The sequence below is a fragment of the Mchenga conophoros genome, linkage group LG7, assembly GCF_057382185.1.
Source record: "Mchenga conophoros isolate Kocher_MC1m ecotype Shallow Benthic linkage group LG7, M_conophoros_male_GT1.1, whole genome shotgun sequence".
Classification (NCBI taxonomy): Eukaryota; Metazoa; Chordata; class Actinopteri; order Cichliformes; family Cichlidae; genus Mchenga; species Mchenga conophoros.
The window spans coordinates 13605615-13626715 of record NC_140532.1 but is presented as its reverse complement, the minus strand read 5'-3'; the positions used below and the strand labels follow the sequence as shown (position 1 = coordinate 13626715).

General features: G+C 38.8%; 1 protein-coding gene across 5 annotated transcripts in view; it reads left to right on the top strand.

The window, feature by feature from the left end:
• stra6 (signaling receptor and transporter of retinol STRA6) overlaps positions 1–21101 on the top strand; it is a 66831-nt gene that overhangs the window by 41119 nt on the left and 4611 nt on the right. For 4 of the 5 annotated variants that reach the window (XM_085282228.1, XM_085282226.1, XM_085282229.1 and 1 more), the window contains 11 exons: positions 13946–14326; positions 15471–15537; positions 16310–16392; positions 17055–17188; positions 17601–17767; positions 18583–18708; positions 19370–19440; positions 19947–20026; positions 20260–20321; positions 20550–20712; positions 20858–20933. In XM_085282228.1, coding sequence (XP_085138354.1) covers positions 14274–14326; positions 15471–15537; positions 16310–16392; positions 17055–17188; positions 17601–17767; positions 18583–18708; positions 19370–19440; positions 19947–20026; positions 20260–20321; positions 20550–20712; positions 20858–20933 — 1082 coding nt within the window. In that variant the 5' untranslated portion in view covers positions 13946–14273. Of the gene's footprint in view, positions 1–10658; positions 10811–13945; positions 14327–15470; positions 15538–16309; positions 16393–17054; positions 17189–17600; positions 17768–18582; positions 18709–19369; positions 19441–19946; positions 20027–20259; positions 20322–20549; positions 20713–20857; positions 20934–21101 lie in introns of those variants that run through there. The other variant, XM_085282230.1, reaches the window with a different exon arrangement.

Genomic DNA, 21101 nt, shown 5'->3' with positions numbered 1-21101 from the left:
CCATGCAAAAGTAGACTTTTTAAAACACAAACAAGCCAATCGATCAGGTACCAAGGATCAGAACAGAAAAGACCTCATTCAGACTTTGCTCCCAAGAAACACCTGATATCTCATAGTTACAAAAAGTAAAAAGGTGAGGTTATGTAAGACTGAAGGTATCTTTATGGTAATATCTGTTAAATGACTGCATGAAAATGCTGCATGCATTGTGCATGAACTGTAGCCTTACCATCTCCTCGGATTTACTTTTTTGAGCTTTAACAGAAATAAAGGCTCTCCTGCTGTCAGACAACAACACACCACCAGCTTAGTCTCACAGGACTGGAGACAAGTCAATAATTCAGCACAGGGACTAAAATTTTATAAGGAGGCAGAAAGATAGTGGACTGAAATAAGGGCGGAAAGGCAGAAAAGAGTAGATACAGGGGAATCTGGGGGCTAAATCCTGTTTGCTTGCTCCTGACCCAGAGCAATAACATGTCAGAAGAAGCTTTCAGGGATTCTACCTGTCAATCAACGTGGCCCCTCAGTGCAGGCGAACGGTCATTACGGAGAACTGGAACGGAGCTATTTTCCTTTTATTTTCCATGGCTAGGGTTTCACCAGAGAAATCTGTCTAATGTGAGATAAGGCATCTGATTGCTACAGCTACACCCAGCCAACACTTGTGTGAACAATAGAGCCATGGTGCATTGATCAGTGTCTGGAGCCCAGATGCAAATCACTGCGGAGAATATTTGAATGGGCGTAGTTAGCAGCCACTGACAGCATGAGCAATGATGTGTGATATTAAACTGGCCAGTAGCGTGTGTATAAATGACAACCACCATAACAAATTATAAAAGAGAATTTTGAATGTTTTTGCCACATCTAAAGGAGATTGGAACAAGATAAAGCATCATTCTCACAAAAAGAGGACATAATCTGATGAATTAAAGACACTAATGGTAAATGGTAAATGGCCTGCATTTGTATAGCGCTTTTCTAGTCCTTAAGGACCCCAAAGCGCTTCACACTACATTCAGTCATTCACCCATTCACACACACATTCACACACTGGCGATGGCAAGCTACTATAATACTATAAGATGCTTACTTAAAAACACGAGTAAAGGCAAAGCTATAAAGTATGACTTGTCTTACATTTTATGAGTCACTCCCAGAATTAAAAAAAAAAAAAAAATTACAACCTAGGACCACTGAATTGCTGTTGTATCAAAGTAAGAACAAAGCTGTGTCTCTGCAGCACATGAGGCACTTTTACATTAAAGCAAACAGCCAAAGGCATACAATGTATAAATCCTGCTGCCTGCTAAATGAAAGGAGTCTTGCAGCGCTGTGCAGCTCTGTTCTCCAGAGTCGGAAATTCCCAGCAGGTTTGAAGTACATCTTTTGTCAGGAGTACAGGGCCCAGTTTGAAAAATAATGACGCTTTGTGGCGTTCCCTTTCCTGTTGTTCATGTGAAACGCGGCTAAATGGCAAAGTAAATGTTAATGGAGTGAAAAGAAAACCTCTCGAATTCTAAAATATAAATAACAGTACTTTAATTGCACCTAACTACACAAAAATGCTCCAGTCTTTCAGGATAATTTCATGTAGTGTTATAAGTTACAAAAACAAATTGAGAAATGAGTGTACCTTCAGGGTCTGTTAAGCAAACTGGCCCTGAAGTGCCGCTATCCTTCCCCCACATGTACCTCGCCTCCCATCTACTCACCGGGGCACGTACATGCAAATGACAATCTGTTGCCATGCTAATTAAGGTCTAGGTCACGTGAAAGAGAGCTGCGTGACTCCGCGAGCTCAAGAAGGGGTCTTACTATCGTCCAATCACACTTCAAGCATCCCACTGAGGAAGGTAAGGACTGTGATGTTATTAAAAGTGGTTTATAAAACCTGTTCGAAGAGGGATTTTAGAAGCTAGTATTGAAAATGGTGACAAACCAGAAGAGGTGTGATGTATTCTACCCTGCTCGTATGGGACCCACTGGGGTTTCCTTAATGGCCTATAGCCAAAACTCTCCGGGAAACATGATTCAGTTCCCCGTGACAGTCATGCAGGGAATCAATACCATGATGTCACCATGAGAGGAGGTGAATAGCAAAACCAATGGTGATAATACATCAGGGAAATCAGAATCACAAATGGAGTAACATAATACCACAACCCCACCAAGAACAAAAACCCCACCCCACACACTGCTGAAAAAAGATGGCAGAATTCTTCTTTCTTCAAATATAGCAAATACTGAACAGCACATTTAGCATACGAACACTGTAGCAGAATGTTGCAAAACTGCTGCTTTAACAATAAACTGTCTTTAAGAAGCGCCACCTTTTCCCGCCTCATCCATTTAGTCACAGATGGTTTTCAGATCTCAAAGAACTGCAGCAGTGCTCAAGCATTCACATCAAACAGCATTGTGAATAATGAATTACACAAGCTCTTTTCTTGTGTCAGACTGTGTTTACCAAACCCTTATTTATGAATGTTAGGATTCCTCCTTCTGTGACATGTGGAGAGGAATCTTTCTCAAAAGGAGTCCGGCCTGTCTGATCTTTGCAGGGGACACATGCTGTGTGATGGCGCTGCAGTCTGAAGTGGATTTACCGGCAGCTTCTGACAACAGCCAGATTCTCGGTCGTCTAACCATTTGTTCTAAAGTAACATTAACAAATCATCACCCTGACCTCTCCTAAGCCTTGAAAAACAACCACAGCTGCCAGCTGACAGCACAGAGGTCACAATTGTACTGTTTGAAATATTATCTGCTATTAAATCAAACTGCAGTGCAGCGATTTAAGTGCAGCATCCTGCTTTTCTCTTTTTGACCTTTATATATTTTTCCTCAAATAACAATCACTCCACATCAGAATCTTTCCACTGACAGAAGGCTGGATGGAAAGCAAAACTGATAAGAACTAACTTACATCAGTGAAAGGAAACTAGACGTTATTACTTTTATAACCCAGTGAAAGCAACGTGATCCTCAGTATTGATTCTCTGAAGCTGTAATCCAGTAGTCTCAGGCTCAATAATAATTGCTATTGAAGGAATGATGATGACTCCCTGATTAAATTTCATTCATGCTGCAAGAAAAAAATAAATAAATCATATGATGCTGCGGAGATAAGATATTAACATCTCACAATTATTTTGCTGCTTGACTTGACAGTTGTATCCACGTTTTTTTTAAATTAGAATGTATCTCCTGTATAATATCAGTGAATTAACAAATAAAGGAATCATATACAAAAAGGCAAAATATGTCCTAAAAATTGTTATAGCATTTCTGTGACCCAGTAAAACTCATGAAACTAAAACGTATTCCATTATGCTATTTTGTTGCATCATACTTTGCATGTTTTAGTAATCCCGTGCATCCTTTATAATTTCAGTATACTGGTCCCATTAATGCAAATTCACAAAATCCATTCTCAGGATGGTTTTTGTGATGGAAACGAGCAGCACGTTAACCTGTGTGGCCAAAATGGATCGGTGTTCATGCAGTCACCTTCTAAAGCGCAAAAGCCAATATATGACCTGAGAAATACCCAAACATTGCATCAAATTCTTTGTCCTCTTTGTGCATGGGAGGATATTCCCCACATCTGCCGATAGCCGAGACAAGCTCTGGATTCAGCCTCATTCCAGCAGAGACATGTGAAAGTCAAGCCTCTCTGAACACACCGAGATGCGTCTGCAGACTATGAATACATTATTCATCAGAAAAATCTAACGCTTTTCAGGCCAGGAGGCTTCCTCTCTTATGAAAAGTGGTCAGAGGCAGTCCCTGTGGGACAAATGATGTTGTGCTGAAAGGCATTGCAACACATCCAGACATTAGATCCACAAGCTCAATTTTAGTTGTGAAAACACATGAAATACTGTGAATTAAAAAATCCAGCTGGTTCAAATGTTTCTAAAAGAAACGAAAAAGGCCAGATGGTTCCCATTTCCATTTGTATTTAAGTCAGAGGCAAGCCAACAGCCCAGTTTATGCGCTACAAAATTCATCTAAACAACAAATCAAAACAGAGTATACATCTGTAAACTGAAACACGCACACACTCACCCACACTGTGTGTGGAGAGACTCGATCCTTCTCTGCCTCGATTAATTCTTTTGGGTGAATTTGGCAAACGTCTCATTTTGATAGCAATTATGCTGGGCAGGCTGGGGTGATTTTTCTATTTTTCATTTCACTAACAAACCGCTGAGATGTGAGAAATGCAAATACTCTATCAGCTCGAGACTGTGCTGCCTTTGTAGATAATCCATATTTGTTGTATGTCTCCTGTAGCTAAAAATTGTGACACGGTCGCCAGTTTTGTTTTTGTTGTATGGGACATTCTGTTTTCTCAAGAAAGCTTGATTGACCTTTCGCCGAAATAAAATGAAAATTTAAAAAAAGAGCGTCTGATTCCAGGAAAAAAGGTTATGAAAATATGATAAGACTGAACTCTTCCACCCAGCAGTTTTAATGGTCATAAGTTAAGATTGCAACATCTGAAATACAATAAGACGCCAATAATCCACTGCTCACAGGACCCACAGAAGCACATCAGCAAAGCCTGTAAATTAATGCTTACAGAGACCACCCAACAACAACCCACACACACACACAGAATGACAAAACAGAGGCCAGGGCAAGGACATCATCTATCACACTGACATGCATAACACCCCAACTAAAACAGACATCAACCCCCACCCCCACCCCCCCTCTCTCTCTCTCTCTCTCACTCACACACACACCCACACACACACACACACACACACACAATCCCAGCCATACAGTACATACACACATAGTAATGGTGTACTTAATATACTGGTAAGTCAATTTAAGTGGATACATGCACAACTGTGATCTCATAATGGTATTTAAACATCTACTGTAAGCTGTCATTTAAGATAAACAGATTGTAAAACTGAAATCAAATTCTTGAGCGTTTGCCAAGGTGTTCTCCAAATGGTTATATAAAGAAGATTATTACGCGGTCGCTCAGACACGACCCTGCGTCCCTCCCATAAATTCACGGTGCTTGTCAGGCAATCGCAGCAGGAGCGTGACAGACCGAGCGCTGCAAACCGGCATCTGTGGCAAAGTGATCATGACCACTTTAATAACAATCAAGAAGATTTGTACTTGTCACGGGCTGCTTAGCTAAAGCGTCACATTCGCAGCGCTCATAAAAGTGGAAATAAATCTTTCACCTTCCAGACTACCATAATCACAGCGATATATCATAACAGAAAAAAACCTCTATGATTAAAGTTGCCTTTTTTTTTCTTTCCTAATGATGGTTGAAGGTACATTACCTGGCAATAAGCTCATCTACAGTAAAACGGGACTATTAAAATCTATTACGTGGCTAAAAAGTGTTGTGGATCTTTTTCGAAAAACTAAAAAAGAAAACCGAATCTCACTGATCGCCACTGTCAAAGCTTAACTCAAAGTACAACTATATTTTATTAAATTATTAATGCAACATGGATATTCTTGATTGTTGTTTTGCTTTGTTTGGTCATAATTATAGCATTATCAAAGCAGAATTTTCTGACAATGTGACAATTTGTTTTCTTTGTTTCAGCCTTTTTTAACCACCAATGCTCACCTCAATTGCTCTTAGTCCCCGAGTCTCTTTAGCTCATAATAATAAAATAACTGTGGGCTAAGGCTCGGCTTCTACCCGGGCCTGGCTGCAGGGTATGAGCTCAGTAACCAAGGAAGGGTGCACTGGATCCTTAATTTATTATTCTGCATAGGGGTATCTGAATCGCTATACGTCTGACCCCTCACACAGGAACCAATTTTCCATTATAGCAGGGGCGGCTCTACTGTGGTGGCATGGGGTGGCATGTGCCACCCTAAAATAATCTCTTGCCATCCTGTAGTGCCACCCTAGTTTTGCATATGAAAATGTTCTTTATTAAAGTAAGTTAGCATTAACCCTTTAAAACCGGTCAGATCGAGCACGCTCCATTTTGCGTAACTATTTTTAAATCCTGGTAGCACTGCAACCACGTGAGCTAGCGCAATAATTTTTTTTGCATATGAAACCGGAGGAGTTGTACTTACATCTTATGCCATCAGCTTGTCCTAGGTCACAGTTTCCTTCCACATATAGTTTTGCAAAAACTGCATAAAAAGCACTTGCAGCAACAAAAACATAATATTCCAGAAACACGCTTCGCCGATCCGATCAGCTGTTCATAACACTTCCTACGTTGAAATAGACGTCAGTGCGAACTACGCCTGTCCACCATCACCTGGCCGAAACCGAAAGTGACATCATTTTCGCAGAAAATGTAGTTTTTTTTAACCTTAGGGGGCCTTATAAGCCTGTACTGGTGTTTTTAAAAGTCATGTTTGACTTGATGCTTTTCTGAATAGTTTCTGGGATGCTTAGAACTCAAATTGCACTGCTGAAAATAGTTTATTTTGATGCACATGCTGTTTTTTTTGCAAATTTGCATTATAATATTTATTTTTGTTTTTCCACCAGTAGATAAAAATTGGTGTATCTCAAAAATAAAACTATGAAGGCACTCAAAATAAATTTCCTGTTGTTAGAAACTATTTTATGCAACTTTTTTGTATTTACAGTTTTGAGGGACAAACCTCTTAAATTTCTCTACCTAGAAATATATGTAAAAAATCAAAAACAATTTTAAATTTTTTGTAGTTTATTGCTCTTTTTTGCAATTTATGTAGTTATTATAGACTTAATGCATACATATTATCAAAATTTGGGCTATAATGGTTATACTGATGTATAGCAACTTGAAATGCTCCAAAAATGGCACTACAGCATGTAAAAATATAAAGATAACTCTGGCGGACTTGGTTCAATGGGCCTTAAAGGGTTAATAATCCAGATTTCCATGCTACCCTAAGAAAATTTCTCTAGATCCACCCCTGCATGAGAGACCCTACCAAGGACAAGTTGCCACCAACAACATAGCTCTTGGGAATGCACAAACCCCTCCACCATAAGAAGGTGGCAATTTGAGAAATGGGAAATATTCCCTGTTTAACCAAAGGCCAAGTCTTCAGGTGATGACCAGTGGGTTTCCAGATTACTCCCAGATTAATAAGGACTTTCTATTATATTATTATATAATATTATATAATATGCTGTATTATCATTATAGCAGAATCCTCAAAAAAATTACCATTGGGGTTTATAATTAAAATTCTTATCCTAAAAAGAAGGTGAAGTTGGTATGGCAACATACATGCGTGGCTATGTACATTAGGTGAATGGGTGATGCTTTGAAGTCCAGTTGTTAGTATAATACATCCTAGGAATTATTCTAAAGTTAGCAAGCTAGGCTAACTATTGTCCAATGCCATACAAAAGCTAGGCAGCCTAGCTTAACAGCTTGAGGAGTGGAATATGAATTTCACAATGACTCCTCCAAACTATAAATCCTCTCAAACATTAAATATACAATATTTGAGGAATTACTTAAGATAAAAAGACGTGTATCTTCATTTGTATGCATCGGTGAAAACAGATGTGAGAAGAATTCAAAAATCAGAGTCACCCTAAATAATGCATTTTACTAATTCTAAACTGAGTAAATGACTTCAGTCTTTTGATCATCATATTAAACTTCATTGTGTATACATCAGTGTGAACATGAGTCTGACTAACTGAATCTGTATGTAGCCTATGTGGCTAAATTCAAGTATTTTGATGTAAATCCAAGTTGTTTGAACCAAGCCAAATAAAAGGGATGTGAGGACAGAGTGGGAGGGGACGTGTTGAAATATGCTTACGCCGACTTAATTTTTCAGAAATTTACAATTGGCCAACCCAATTCAGCTACATTGCAGCTGTCAACAGAGATAAGCAGTTCTTTCATGTCTCCTCAAATGTACATTTCTTTTCCCGCCTTGAACATGCACAAATCCAATTATGTCCTAATTGACTGTTACAAGGCTCATTGATTATGACAGAGGCAGTGAGGCAGACTGAGCGGAAGAAAAATATCCCCAGTAATTAGCCTCATGTACCCGCGAGGTTTCACTAGCCATGATTTAACACAGAGGCAATATTACTCAGTTTACTCAATATGAATTGATTTTGCCAACAATAACATTTTCATATTTATGGCACACATACAGTATTGCGGAGTAACCCTGAGCCAACATGTATTTTTTCATATGTTGCTAGGACAACAGGAAGTAGGTGCAGTGATTTGGTGAAACTGATTTTGTACAATTCTAACAAGCGTCCATATTTGTTATGACCACCTTTATTTTTCAACACAGCCTGAACTCTCGGCAAGGCAAGCTTTCTTGCCATTTCTTTGAGTAGTCTTTAGGAATAGTCTGATGGTACTTTTTCTGCATCTGTAATTCCAAGTTTGACAAGATCTCAACAAAACTGACTGAAATGTGGCCCCAAATCTTGACAAAGCCTCCACCATGTTTTACAGATGGCTGTTGACACTCATTGTTGTCTCTCCTGACATCCTCTGTACATACTGACAATGAAATGAACAGAAAATTTCAAATGTGGATTTTTTTTCATGCAGTAAGATTTTCAGTCCAGTTCTTGTGTAGTTTGGCATACTGGCTCCTTGGCAGCTATCTTTCAGGGACTAGTACATGGATCAACTGAAGGGCTCAGGTCTTTGCTGGTTTTTTTTTTTAACCTTTTTTTTTTTTTTACAAACACAACTTTTATATCATATTTATTTGCTCTAGATAGTTTTTTAGGCTTGCCTCTTCACCAGTTGTCCTCCACTTGTCCAGTTTCCTCAAATGTTTTAAGAACACACTGGATAGCATGCTGAGATACGCCAACTAATAGCTATCTGGGAGGTCACATTGTTGGTGCAAAAATCATATTTTATGCCTGTCAAACTGTGTTTTTAATTTATTTACTGCATTTGTCATAGATTAGATTAACTAAAGAAATTAGAACATTGTGTTCTTGTGACATGCTGCAAGTAACAAAGTGGCCAAATGTTTATTATGTATAGACACAATACCAGTTCATCCCTTGAACCAATATGCCATTTTATACTTGAACAGTCAGTGTTAAGTGTCTTAACAAACAAAGAAAAACAAATTACTCTGAAAATGATCAGGTACAAATACTGGACTAAAAATGAGTGAAAAAGCTGTTGATGTACAAAGAAAAGAGGCCTTAGAAAGCCTGGACAACTTTTACTTTGAAACTTAAATTGTGAAAAACTCCAGCTCCTTGGAAGCAAAATATGAAGAAATGTAGGGTGGCTCAAGACTTTTGCACATCACTGTAATAAAGAAGAGAAACCCCCCCCCCCCCAGATATTTTTAAGGAAGATTAAGTTGTATTGAGTTACTTTCAACTGAGCTATTTCAAATTGAAACTAAACTGTTTTGGAAGGCCTCAAACAACCTCCAGCGCACAGCACTTACTTCAATGGAGTAAAACATACCAGCCGAATTCAGATTGACTTCTTATTATTTACTGTTTTTGAATGAGAACAGGATGACTGCTTACTCATTACTTCAGCTACAGGTTTTTTTCAGAAGAAACCTGAAGTCAGCAAGTTAATAATTATGATACCAAGCTCATCCTCATGATGTGATTACTGTGCTTCCTCAAGAGCTTGCTCAACGGTATTAGGAGGATGTATTCACTTGTATGGAAAGGCCAGAGGAAGGTCATCTGTGACGTGTATGTAGAAGAGCAACTCTGGGCTCTTAAAGTTGCACTTGAGATTTCTACTCCAGTATCACAAAACTAGACGAGGGAAGAATAGCATTTGTTTTACCCTAAGAGACTGCAGACATGAATTTTACTGCTCCCTGGTGTGAAAAAATAGCAAGTGAGGTATGTTGTGAGTGTTATCAAAATCCCGAGGTTAGTGTAGGCATAACTCCTCTTCTCCAGGAATAACAATGAACTCTCCTCCATGAAAAGGAGTTAATAATGACCTTCACAAAGCACCTAACTTAATAAACTCACTATACACCAGCTGCTCTTAGTAGATCACTCTGTCTCCAGGGAAAGAACTAAGTTGATAATTTTGCCCAGGAGTTCATCCCCATCTATGATGCTTTTACCTGGGTGAAAAACAAACAGAGCCTTAATTAGTAGAGAAAAAACATCAATAAAAAAAATTGAATCGTACACTGTCGGCTGACTCGTCTTGAATCTGAAGGACGTCTCTTCCCAGGTTGCACAGCTTGGGCAAAAACTAAATAAATCAGGTGAAATTCACAGTCATGGGATGACACAGTGGATGGGAATGGACCTCCCGTGCATTGTGACAGATGTTTCCCCAGTCTGACACATCTATGACAGGAACAATTCCCTCTTTGACCTGATATGTCAACAGTGCAAAAATCCCCAGCAGGATGTCAACAAAGGTCAGTAAGTAGGCTAAAAGCACCAATAAGGCTAAATAATGGCAGTTAACTAATAATGTATCACTTTAAATATCTCAATATATATCTATAGGCACGCCCATGTGACAAACGTTTTAGCACCAATTGCCTGTAACTGTAGTAATGGAAATATGCATCTATACCTACACACTAAAACTTGAACTTGGCCACATTAATCATTTCTTTATATTTCACAACAGTTTTTTTCTCTCTTTGCATGGAGCAGCACTTTTATGATGCTTTCATCACAACAAGATAGAGAGTACAAAGTCCCCACTTTACACTGCAAGAGCTGTTCAGAAAAAAACTAGTTGCACTTGAGAGTTATGTTTCTGTAATTAGTGAACTTCTCCAAGGGGTGTATGAAGCCTCAGTCCCTTCTCTAAAGACAGCACCAGGTCAGCAAAAGGTAAGGTACTAATTACAGGCTCCATAGTTTCGGTGAACTTTGTGAGCTAGTCCAGAGTGGTGTTTTACTGAAGCTGCCTATAGGTCAAGGTGATGCACAAAACCAACCTTGTTTAAATGTGCCTGATTTCGTGCTCTTGGCAATATTGGAAATGGGTAGATTTTAAGCAATTGATGATTTTCCATGCTTATCTGGTGCTGCAGCACACCCACATGTGGTTCTTTAAGTAGCTAGCTATTTAAAGATAATGAAATTAAGTTGCCACTGCAGATGGTGTAAAATACACTCACGTTATTGCTCTTCTAATCACCCTAGAAGGTGCAGGTTTAACTGCACAAAACACAAGCAAGGTTAGATTAGTCCATTGCACATGCGGGACAGTGGCACAGGTGGTTGAGTTACCTGCTGTCGCTCTCAAGCTGAAAGTGCCTTTGTTTGCAAGATCAAACTCCACTTCAAAGGCATGAAATTTCTCAGTGATGTTTGCAGGAAACCGAATCTAACCCGATCCCTGCAGCTGTCTTTCACATAAAACACGACAGTCATGTTCATCTGTGGGGATCTGATTTGCAACTACATTTTGGTTTGAACTGCGAAAAATGAAAAACATAAAAGGTGTGTGGAGTGTTTGATTATAAAGAGTTATGAAAATCACCTTCTCCACATGTAGCAGGTAATTTAAGATGCAATAAAGGTGGCGTCACCACAAAAATATATATGTATATAAAATTTTGGTGCAGTGAGTGATTGTGCTAACATCTTTTCAATGTCTGCTTTCCCAGATCTAACTAGTTTGTGAATGCCTGCCTTGTCTGTCTTTATGATGTCGGTGTTTACATTGTTAAGAAGGGATTAGTTAATCAGTATTTCAATTGTGTTTATTTTAAACACTCATGCTTAACATAGTTTCTTCCAAAAGGCTTTAGAGCTGACTTCCTAAACCTGATACAAGTGAACTGTCTGCCTCAATCAAACTGCCTCTCTGTGATGTAACTGTTCAAAGCATTCTTTGTTCACTGACCCCTTTATTTGTCGGGCTAGTTTTTCTTTGGGAGCACATTTGATTTGGTGGCTTACTAAGCTTGAGAAACCATGTTTTCTTAAGGGTGTTAGGGGGGAAAATTTTGTTGAGTTTTAAGGTTGTGTGCCTTTAATCTTGGAATAATGAGACATGGAAGCAATGTTGCAGAACTGACTTAGTCTCAGCCAGCTGCAGCTGAATGCTGGAAGAGATTTCTGCAGACATGCTGCACAGAATACATACAGTAGGATCTTTTGTGTATGTGGGGCAACATAGATATACAATTTCAAGTGTTTCTGTTTTTTTGTTTTTTTTTATTCAACTTGTTGCACAAAAGGAAATTAACAGGAGTTATAACGCTGACCTCTGACCTCTGTCACACATTCCTATGCTTTTGTCATACTTAAGGTAGCCATGTAGCCAACATCTAGTTAATAAGGTTAATTAGATGGGAGCAAGGATGAGCCTAACTTCAGAGAGATTAAGCTTCTGTTGATATTCTACATTCCTTATTGAAAGTAATGACAAATAAGAGAGACTGCTGTGATTATTGTTGATTATACTGCTTCTACTGAAGTACAGCAACACCACCTGAACCTGTGTTGTTGTGGTCACCTGTCATAGTATAGCCACATTTTGATATTTTGAGTAAACCTGCTTTGTACCTGGATTTAATGTTTACAGAAGAATTGTCTTGATTAGGGAGTCATGGCACCCTGCTTCCATGGGTTGAACTAGGTCATGTGAAACAGACAAAAACACAGGTATAAAACAATAAATATTATTATTTTAGGCCTTCAACCATAGACTATATTCATTCTTGATTTATTTGTTCTCATTTTTTAAAAGACCGATCAGCCACATGGTCCAAACTTGAAGGAAATGTGCAAAAGCAACCAATGCAATAACTTCTACTTATTTTTGTATCACTTGACCCATCCAAGAGTTTCAGTTTATAATGGAAAACCAAAAAGAAAAGAAGGAACTCATCACATATGAAAAGACTGAAACAGCAAATTGTCCGACATCCCTGCTCGACAAATAACTTACAGCTATTGGATAATAAATTATTAAAAATCAGTGATGGTTTCTGTTTGCCCAACAAATCAGGTATTCAGTTCTTTAGGAATAAGGGGAAGAAGGAGAAATGAAAGTCAGTCAGAAAGAAATTAATTTTTCTCGAACCTCTATCAAATAATTTAAAAAACAATATTAATAATGTGATAATTTAACTATGTGCAGTGGTAACTGAATTTAAAGATATGTGAAAGGCAATTAGTATTTATAATCTGAAGTTTACTGTCCATTGTACATCCATACAAGAAACCCTTTTTTGTATATCATTCATCTGTCAAAGACACCATTGGTATGTTAAAAAAATAAAAAAGCTCAGATGAAATTTCTTTCCTCTGGGCACATTGACAGTAACTCATTCACCATCACATATACACATTTCCTCCTTTCTCATTATGTTTTGTGATCCTTATCAGGACGACTTGCAGCATTGTTTGGACATAACTTTCAAATATTTTAAAATAACTTGATATCAGCATGGAGGCTAAAGATGCACATATCTGGTTAAGAAACTTGTCGTCACATAAATATGTACTAGGACATGCTATCTTAAATTATGTGCAGAAGACAAAGTACTGAGGTAAATCAACCCCTCCTTGATCCTTATCATGCTGAAGGTGCAGAGTTATGCGAGGTGATGTGAGGATACACCTTAGTGACTGTATTGAAACCCTTCCATTCTGCTTTTCTTGTTCCATGTTGCAATGGTGGGTTTCCTGGATTTAGTTTGGGTAACCTTTAGCAAATGCACCTGAACCATGACTGAAAGGAACAACACCTGAATTTCCATGTTATCAACGTGGAACTCTGATTGCTCCGATAGAAAAGCCTCATAGCTCCCAGCTACCCACATAGTCCCAGCTGGAGTTTTATAACTCTGCACACCTGACCACTGCAGCCACCGGCCACAGGTCCAATAACACAACTCCAAAAGTAGATGTAATCCCTGTAAGCCACAGGTGGCCTTACAGATTGGCTACCCAGATCTCCACATTTTTCCCTTCTTTCACACCCTGCCCCCCTCTCGCTCTCTTCCCCAGGCTCTTGGTGCGGTGGTAACCCTGAGCTGAAATAGGGCCTTTGGAAGGTAGAGACAACGCGCTGCAGCCAGGACCTGTCACATTACTCTCAGCTACACAGTGGGACCAGGTCACCTGAATGCAGTGAAGGAGGGTAGCTGAGTCTGAGTGCAAGTAGACCAAACACAGGGAAACAAGGACACTTGCAGCAGCAACTGAGTCCAGCGTGGGATTTGGAAGACACTTTTGCCTTGGAGACAAGGTGATCACAGCTGTGTGCCACTTTGTGGTTAAAAGAACTCCAGATCTTTTGTAAGACGTGGGACTCTTTTGATAAAGAGAAGTCGCAATGGACTATGACTACCCAGAATTGGATCCACTGCCATCCAAAATTGAACCAGAGTAAGTAAAGTCTTAACATTTAAGTTGAATTCTTTCAAGTTAATGCTATTTTACTTTAATGCTTTTAAATCTTTGCTTAAAATTAGTCTGCACTTTGTTTGATGTTTATTAGTAGTTCTTAAAACTTTCTCTGAGGGTGAACAATGTCTCTGTGAGATTCTCCTCTCATTGAGATATTAGGTGACACTTGGCACACTTCTGCAGTGCCAGCGCCAGCGTCAGTGTGTGGTCTTCTTTCAGTTCTTATTATTTATCATGTCGAGGCTGTATCCTTTTCATCTTTTGAGGTTGTAGGTTGTCCTGGAAATGCCTGTGGAACTTATTGGAAAAACGTTAGACTTTTTAAACATTTGTCTGTACGTATATTTCACACCCAAAATGTTACCAAGTTGCACTTTATATGATACCGCTTAAAGATCCATGACGTATCCCACAGTGAAGCTTTTTCCTCTTAGCTCCTTTTGTCCAAATTGCTTTTCTATGTTGTTAAAATCCATTATGTTTTCATTGGTATGGGGTAGTTAATAAAAGAAATGATGCCTCCAGATGAACAACACAAATGAAGTATGGTGGAAGAAGCTGCCATGTTTAGCTAAAAAGCCATTTTGCTGTTATAAAAAAATAATACTGTATTGAGTTGTAGCTAGTCTTGGGCCTCTAATATAGCTCCCTGTCAGTTTATGAAGCATAAACGGCTGCACCACTGAGAGCTGGCTATAATAAATTTTTTTCACATTGTTGTAAAATAGCAAGTTAGGAATTCACAGATTGTTTAGAAAGGTAGGAAATATTGAAACATCTATTCTGGAAGCTGCCATCTTTATGCTCACAGATGATAAAGTAAGTGGTTGATGTGTGAGGCCTTCTCTGAATTGTAATTACAACCCCATGACCAGGCATTCCTGCTCTTCTAGAGCACAGGAACATGAACATAGGCATTTGTTGTTTCCCTGTCACGCCGATACCAATCCGTTTAACATGCAAATCTGTGCTGCGGGATTTCAGCTGCAGAGTTTCCAACCACAAATGGCGCTGATAGGGAAAGTGTGAAAAGGTTAATGAGCTATACTGAAGGTCAGCGCAGTGATTCAAAAGCCTTCAGTTATATTTTACTCACGTGAATGTTTTGCTCCATTTGTTTTAGAGTAATCCCTCCCTGTGACCCTACTGCTGACGACAGGCTCTATCATATATGCATCACTGTGATATCTGTAAGTCTGCAGTCTTCTTGGATTAATATGACACCACATTAAACTGTCCTGTATATTACATCCTGTTGTCAGGCGTGTACTGATGTGTCACACTGAGACATCAAGGTTTGCGTTTCTGTCGTTTCTAATTGCATTCAAGTTTTAAAAATGTACAAAAATGTTGGTTTGAAGGAAGTTTTGCGAGCCCTTTGGCAATGATCCCAGGAACAAATAATCCTGTTATGTGATCATATTAGATCATATTAGATCCATATTAGAAAATTGTTTTTGCCTAATGTTTTGCTGCTTATTAAACGCTGCACTTACAGGAATAATAAAAAGAAAGCTATTTGTAGCCCACATTCTGACTAAACTGAGATATAATTTTTCAAATTTAGAAGTTGTTAAGCACTACATTACAAAACATTTGTATAATCACTGAACACAGATTTGCCATTTTAGGTTTAATGATAAGTACATTTGTGTTTTCATGATGAAGCTCCTTCATTAACTGATTATGGATGGTCTTTGTAGTCGGTCCAGACTTATAGTCTAGCTTTTTTCCCCCCATTTCTGCTTTCTAAATGTGTCTCAGGTCATGACAGGTCATTGAACTTCATTCAAGCAACATTCTTGGGGAGCATTAGTCAGACGCTGGTGTTTGGCCTTTTGTATCACAGACACCCCATCATTTTTCCCTTTTTTTTTTTTGCCTGATGCAGAGTGAAGCATGAGCTGCATAGTGGGCTGTAGTGAGCTATGGTGGGCTAACTGAGGTCTATTCTCCTTTTAGCTTGTTGTCATGCTGATTCTGGCAGTGTTGGCAAGGCGCATGAAGGTCGGCGACAGACAGAAAGGACTCCCAGGTTTACTCAGGTGAGCCTCACTTTACTTTATCTTACAGTTTCACAGGTGAAATTGAAAATCCAGTTTTTACAGACGCGTCCTGTACCCTACTATTACTCTCACCCAGCTTTTCAGTCTACCTGTCTACTGGCTTCCATCTATTTAACAGTGACATGAAGCTTTATGTGCAGAAGCTATAGCAGAATCTATTGTAGGGATAATTTGGCATTTGGGGCGAGTTTTAAATGTAGCAGGTGCTAATTGTGTTTATTAGCTTTGGGTAAGACCTTAAATCAATTGGAAACATGGTTTAGTTTGTTTGTCACTTTATTTATTAATTAAATCTCAAGTCAAGATGACATTCAATTATCCCCCATTTCTGCTGTTCATTGGTCAGTGACTAAAACTATGGCAAAAACCTGAACTGGATTCAGGTGAGAACATTCAAGTGATCCGTTTGAAACTTTAGATTAAAACTTTAAAAATCAAAGCCTTATTTTCATGCTACATGAATTAGAAAATTCTCTTTCTCTATCTTCTCTAACTGAGCTGGCATTTTTTTAAAGTTTTCTAGTGAAAACTTAAAAATGTTCCTTTTAAGTTTCATCACTTCTCACTTGATCAGTAACTGTTTTATCCAAATGTGAGGAGGATGTCAAGTGAGCTCTAAATACCTGCTGCTTTATTCACAGTCCGGTGAACTTCCTGGACCATACGCAGCACAAGGGCTTGGCAGTGGCTGTGTTTGGAGTGCTCTTGTGCAAACTGTGGGGCCTGCTCATATCGCCAAACCCTCTCCCCTTCACAACAGACACCGCTAACAAACGTGAGGTCGTCTTGATCATTCCAGCAAACAATTTTAACATTTGCTTGTCCCATAACTTTGTGAGTTATCTTAGCAGTTAAAACCAATAGGCTGACGTGTCCCCATACACAAAAATAGTGTTAAATGTCTGCCTTATATAACTGGATTATTTTGCTCCTATGTTATTTTAAACTCTGGAGTTTGATTGTAAGCTTGGCAAGAAGCTTTGTGTCTGAAATTACATAACAAAGGACAGCAGGCAGCTGGTCCCCTGCAACGTTACACAATCCCTAAACAGTAGAGGGTTCAGCAGAGTAAGAAATGCAGCCTAAATCAACCATAGTTTCAGCAAGAGTTTTGGTCTGTGGTATGGTACAATAAGAGTTGTAGCTCCTTCAAACTTGGTCTTCTCACATTTCTGTTGTATTTGCAGAGAACTGGGTGATTCTGGGAGTCTTCTTTTACCCCGCACTATACTACCCTCTCCTGGCATGTGGCACTTTACATAATAAAGTTGGCTATGTCCTCGGTAGCCTCTTGTCTTGGACACACTTTGGTGTTCTGGTCTGGCAGATAATTGACTGCCCAAAAACACCAGTGGTAAGCACAGATCACTTTCATTGTCATAATTAGCTCCAGTTCATTTATAAGTGGTTTATTTTGTTACAATAAATCTGCTCCAGGATTGAATCACTTTCTTTGTTGTCTGTCATCTGTCTCAATATAAAGGGTCATTTCAAAAATAAAGCTGGTTTGTTCTTGTCTGGAAACACACTGACTACCAAACAAAGCTGGTCTGTAGTATCTACAAAAGATGGGATTTCAATAGATGAATATTGGGGATTTGAGATAGATCCATGGATACAAGGTTGGGATTTTTAAAAGCTTACCCAATCCCAAATCTTGTGCCACGTCCAAGTTGTTAAGGTTTTCAGACCTATGAATGCCTGTGACTCAAAACAATTAGTTCCACTGTCTGCTGGTCTTAATCAAGAGGCTTTGTCACACTTAATCACTTTAGTGTGTCTCAGTAATATGTCACATCCAGAGAACACTGTGTGTGATGGCCTTCTTTAAAAAATATATTAGTGAGGTTTTGAGCTAAATCACATAAAAACAATAGAGTAAATTACACAGAATTACATATTCAGTAAGAAAATCTATCCACGTTTAGTTCATAGCCAGCTACTTTTCAAAATACATTTCAGTTGTCAAGTTAGATACGAGATGTGTGGTCAGTGGAGGTTTCAGATGTTTGTGTGGCAGGTGAGAATTGATTTGGCCAGCGTACAGACTTTCACCACAACAAACATAAAAAGCTATTTTTGCAAAATGTATTCCCAGCGCTTAATCCCCAAACTCCCAAATCAAGTCTCTAAGTGATTTAAAATCTTTTTCTTTTTACCTCTTTGCAGATACACAAACACTACTCTCTTTTCTCCAGCCTGCCCCAGATTGCTTGCTTGGCATTCCTTAGCTTTCAGTATCCCCTTCTTCTGTTCAAGGGCTTAAAGGGCACTGAAAAGAACAATGCTACAGAGGTGAGTATTGATCTGAGAGCAGTTTTTCTGACTTCATTGAGTCATTTTTGTTGAACAGCTCTTATGTCACTAATTGTTTGGGCTTCTTGCATAACATACTCGAAACAATTGTATGTATTAATAGTCTACATTTGTGTGAACCTGACCTTTAACAAAAAACTCTTACTGAGACTCGCATTTCCTTTGAATCTGTGGACATGAGAAACCTGTATAAGCTGCCTTGTAATCTACAGGCTGATTATGCTCATAAAGTCTAGGCTGAGGGGAAATGTGAAGTCTGACACGGCACATCTGTGACCTAATCATTTTAAGTAGATTTGACGTAATTGGTTTGCGTTATGTTCTTGATCGGTTTATGAAAAGGTTACCTTGTTTTTGCAATGAGGAGACACAATGCTGTGTTTATTTGATGCTAATCTTGGCATGGTGTGACAAAACTGGATGTCGGGATCGGCTGGTGTATGAGTCACACCCCCAATGTCCAGCACCATGAACCTTATTGCAAGGAGGCTTTTTTTTTTTTCATACTTTAGCAAATACATTTACATGTAGATAGAACTTAAAGACACAGATGTCCAAAGGTGTTTAGGTACATTAAAGCCTGACTCAATAATTTATGTCTCCTCAAATTTGGTTACTTATATGATTGCTCTTCTTTTAGGATCTGAGCAGCAGCTACTATAGAGACTATGTCAAGAAAATGCTCAATAAGAAAAAGTCGACCAAAATCAGGTGAGAATTGTTGCCTCTTATCAAAAACATTGATTTGCTGTGCTGTTACATAGCCATCTCTGTGTTCCTACAGTTCGAATGTAGTGAAGTAAACAGTTTGATTCAGCATAGCAGAGAGAGGCTCAGCAAAATAACAGCAGTGGTTTTCAAGAACTGACCATTTTAGGGATTTTAGAACAAACATGTTTTTTTTGCACCGTTGTGTCCAAGTTTTAACCATCGAGCTATTGATCTGAAGTGAAGCTGAAGAATTTAGGTAGAGGTGTGATGAAGGCCTTCATTATTCCGTCCACTTTGTACAGTGTACCAGTGCCACTGGCATCAGTGGTACTGCAACAAAGAGCCCAAAGTTGTAACCTAAGTATAAACAGATTTGAAAAAGAATGTGTTTAAAGTTGCTTCATTCATTTATATATATTTTGCCTTACCCCATGAGTTCCCTGAGGTTTAAAATGCTGTTTACATTTTTAATGTAACTTTCATTTTTTTTTCACCTTTCGCTTCAGCACGTCGAGCACAGACAAGCCCAAACTCCCCCAAAGAATAGCCGATGCTGTGAAATCTTACATTTATACACCAGAGGATGGTAAATATATTTGTCTGGGACCTGCTTAATACCATGTCATGCACATATTAGGTGTTAAAACTGGTCAAACTCTTCTTGGAATAATTATTGAATTGGTCATTTATACAGAAGGTGGTCACGTGAAGCAACTGCATGAATACACAATGTGTGCAGTACAAATATGCTTAGATTTGGAAAAGCAATATGTAATCCTGTTAACTTAATATTTCTACACCTTTACTGTTTTCATGCAGCTTTCCGTTTTCCGCTGAAGCTGGCTATATCTGGTGTTGTGTCTTTCATAACCCTGTATCAGGTAACTACCACAGCTACTATTAAACGCAATAATCCCTGTATATTTCATAAATGTTAACAAAACACACAAGGAGAGACATAATTGCATGGCTTGGTGTAGAAAGAGAGAGCAGAATCTCTCAAACGGTCTTATCCTAACTCATTTTATTTCCACATCCATAAAAGTTATTGCATTAGCATTCAAGAGTAGCTTCACTGGCTATTAATGAATGTCCTTTTTCCCTCTTAGATGGGTCTTCTGCTGATCTCAGCAGTCGTGCCGTCTCTCCAGACTGCTCGTTTGGGAGTCAATGAAGACGTTGCAAACCTTTTAGCTGGTTTCAGAATCATGCTGTCTCCAGACAAACATGAAGTGGTTCGGATAGTGGTTTATTACATGTGGTGTGTAGAGGGTAAGTGACACAAGACAACAAGAGAAGCCATTTAGAAATATGAGAGATTTATTTTTGATGCATTTATTTTGTACAATTTTACTGTTCAAGCTTGACATCGTTCCACATTAAAAAACCTGAATGTCATGTGCCAATGTTTCTGCAGTGTGTTATATTTCAGCAATGACCCTGTCTGGATTGGTCAACCTGGCTATGCTCATGCGATCTATGGTTCTGCATCGGTAGGTTGTCTGTGATTGCACTTTTTCCCTTTTTTGTTGTTGTTTTGCATTGAATTTCCTTTGCATTCTGGCTACTTCATTATAATGCCATGGTTATTATAACATAATAGAGTACTAATCATGCAGACAGGGAAGCATTTAGTCTGTGTTAACTGCTGCTGCAATTGA